Source organism: Calidris pugnax, unplaced genomic scaffold (assembly GCF_001431845.1).
Source record: "Calidris pugnax isolate Ruff unplaced genomic scaffold, ASM143184v1 scaffold133, whole genome shotgun sequence".
Classification (NCBI taxonomy): Eukaryota; Metazoa; Chordata; class Aves; order Charadriiformes; family Scolopacidae; genus Calidris; species Calidris pugnax.
The window spans coordinates 2,784,746-2,787,735 of NW_015090977.1; the positions used below are offsets into that span (position 1 = coordinate 2,784,746).

A 2,990-nucleotide genomic window follows, 5' to 3' on the forward strand; every position below is an offset into this window, starting at 1 on the left:
CCCCCCCCCACCGCCCTGGGGATCCCCCGGGCATCCCTGATGGCTGGGGCAGGGCCCAGGGGCTCAGTCTGGGACAGGCCCTGCCCCCCCCTCCTAAAAGTTGGGAGGGGGGTGTTCAGGCCGGGAGAGGGATCAGTGCTTGCTCTGGGGCCAGGAGCATCGCGATTCCCCGGTTCCCCCTGGCACGGACCCAACCGCCGTCCCCTCACCCCGCGCCCGCTGCTCAGACCCCACCGTCCCCTCTGTCAGTCTGTCCCCGAGCTCCCAGCATGGCTGCGGGGTTGGGGAGGGGGGCGGTTTGGCCAGTACTTCCCCCCCCTCTCCCTCCTCCAGCCCCAGCATGGACACACTCGCTGCTCCCGGTCAGGCCGGAGGAGCCCCGGCCGCGACGGACGAACTACTCACGGGCCGGCAGCGACGGCACAGTCCGGGTCCCGTCATGGCAGAGCGTCCCCCCCACCCCGGGGGGTGACGGTGCCGGGGACGGCCCTGAGGTAAGGAGCGGGCTCATGTCCTCCAAAGCCTCGGGGCCTCACAGCTTGTGCCCCAGCAGCCCCCCTCACGGCGAGGCGGAGGGTTGGGGGGGGACGGACACACCGCGCCGTGAGGACAGTCCCTGAATTGAATCGGCTTCTCCTGGGGGGCGCTCGTCGCAGGACACCCCGTCCAAACCATCCCGGGGCAGCTCTGGTGGGACCTTCCCGCTACGACCAGCAAGTTCTCCGGGGCCGTCGGCAGCGCCGGGGGACGAGCACCCACCCGCCGCCCCTCACAACGCACCCCCCCAGCTCCACACGGGGCAGCGAGGGGAGCCCGGTGGCCCCCCAAGCCCCCCGGCCGGGCCGGCGCTAGGGGGGCGAGTATCGCTCTATGGTCCGGGCGGCCTCGGCGTGGAGGTGGGGAGCCTGCGCCAGCACCTCTGCCGCCTTGTCCTGGCTCAGCCCCAGGTGCTCGGCCGTGAACTTGGCCAAGGGGTAGAGGCTCTCCATGGCCTTGGGGTCGCTGAGGAAGTGCGAGGTGTGGGAGAGCAGCTCGGCCGCCTTCTCCTGCTTGAGCCCCAGCTGGTCGGCGGTGAGGCGGGCCATGGCGTAGACGCTGTCGGGGAAGTCCAGCTTGGCTTTGCCGTCGGGGCCGGCCGCGTGCATCTTCATGTGGCTGATGAGGTTGCGCTGCTGGGCGAACTTCCCGCCGCACACCTGGCACTCGTAGGGCTTCTCGCCCGAGTGGATGCGCATGTGCTCGGTCAGGCGGTACTGGCGGGTGAAGCGCATCCCGCAGGCGTCGCAGGCGAAGGGCTTGAGGCCGAGGTGGCTGCGCATGTGGCGGGTCATGGTGCCGCGCTGCGTGAACTTCTTGCCGCAGATGGTGCAGGGGTACGGGCGCGTCAGCCAGTGCGTCTTCTCGTGCTGCCGCAGCGTAGCCGGGTCCTTGTAGGACTTGTCACAGGAGGAGCAGCGGTAGGGTCGTAGGATGTCACCCAGCCCCGGGCCACCCTTGTCCAGGAAGGGCACGGCCTGCTCGGCCGCTGCCTTGTGGTAGAGCTCCTCTTCGTTGTGGGCCTCCACGTGGGCGTTGAGCTGCTCGGAGCTGGGGAAGCCCTTGCCGCAGGGGATGCAGACGTACAGGTTGTCGCCCAGGCTCTCCGGCTCGTAGCCCAGGTGGTTGCAGTAGCGGTCCAGCGCGTCGCCGGGCGAGGGGCCCTCGCTGCTGCCCGTCTCCTCGCTCGTGCTGTTATCGGGCTCCAGGTCGTTGCTCTCCACGCTGGGGTAGCGGGGCTGCGGCGCTGCGGGCGGCGACTCGGCCTTTTCCTCCCGCTCCAGCTCCTTCTCCGCCTCCCCCTCGTCCAGGTAGGGGCCCAGGGGCTCGTGCTTCATCCAGCGGTACATCAGCTCGCGCCCGTCGGCGCGGGGCAGCGGGGGCTCGGTGCAGGGCGGCGTGCTGCGGAAGGGGTCGGGGGCGTGGGGGTGCCCCCCCGGCTCACCCCCCGGCGGGGAGTCCTTGTAGGCGGCGGGGTGGCCGGCCAGGAGGCCGGCGCTGACGGGGGGGCTGTCGTGCCGTGGGGGCAACGAGGGCTCACGGGGCTCGCCGGGCAGCAGGCGGTCAGTGGGCAGGAGCTGGGCGGAGGGGCCAGTGGGGCTCTTCTTGGAGAGGTCGAGGCCGCAGGGCGGCGAGCAGTGGCGCTCGGGCGGGCACAGCCCGTGGGGGTGCAGGGGGGCGCCCTGGGCGGCCGAGGCGTACAGTTCTCCACACTGCGTGTTGAGCGGCGCCGCCGGCTCCACGGGCGGCAGGTCCACCGGCCGCGGCGTCCCCGAGTAGCAGGCCTGGATGACCGGCGTGGCGGCGCGCAGCCCCCGGCCCAGCTTGTACGGCGCGTAGCCCCCGCGTAGGTGGCAGTACTTGCCGCTGCGTTTCAGCTTCTTCTTGCAAAGGGCCACCAAGCCGGGGATCTGGAGGTAGCTGGCGGCGGCCAGCACGGCGCCCAGGCTCTGCTCGCCGCCCGGCTCGCACTCGCCCAGGCGGCCGGTGTAGATGAAGTCGAGGATGAGGCGAAAGATGCCGGGGCTCACCATCTCGTGGTCCAGGTTGAGCAGGTTGTCGTGCACCACCAGCGACTTGAGGTAGGCGCTGCTGGCCGCCAGGATGTTCTTGTGCGCGCGGAAGAGCGCGTTCTGCACCACGATGATCACGTCGCACAGGAAGCCCTTGGTGCGCTGCGTGTTCAGCTGCAGCAGCAGCTGCCGCGAGTGGCTCGGCACCTCCATGGCGTCCAGCATCCCGCTCCTCGCCCGCCGCCCTGCAACACACCGCCCCGTCAGCGCCGCAACCGCCACCGGCCCCTCAGCCCCACGCCTTGGGGGGGAAAACAGGGTGGGGGGGGCTCGACCCACACGTCGGGGGGCTCCTCAGCCCATGCGTGGGGTGTTGGGGAGGGGGGAACGAGGGGGGTGTCGGGGCTCCAAGCCCCCAACCCCGCACGCCGCCGCGTCCCG

At 71.6% G+C, this 2,990-nt stretch overlaps 1 protein-coding gene across 1 annotated transcript; it reads right to left on the bottom strand.

Moving 5' to 3' along the window:
* Window positions 1-10: 10 nt before the first annotated feature.
* On the bottom strand, window positions 11-2,792 carry HIC1 (hypermethylated in cancer 1). The gene has a single exon (XM_014952990.1). The coding sequence runs from the start codon at window positions 2,772-2,774 to the stop codon at window positions 849-851; it is 1,926 nt and encodes a 641-aa protein (XP_014808476.1). The 5' UTR covers window positions 2,775-2,792; the 3' UTR covers window positions 11-848.
* Between the last annotated feature and the right edge of the window lie 198 nt (window positions 2,793-2,990).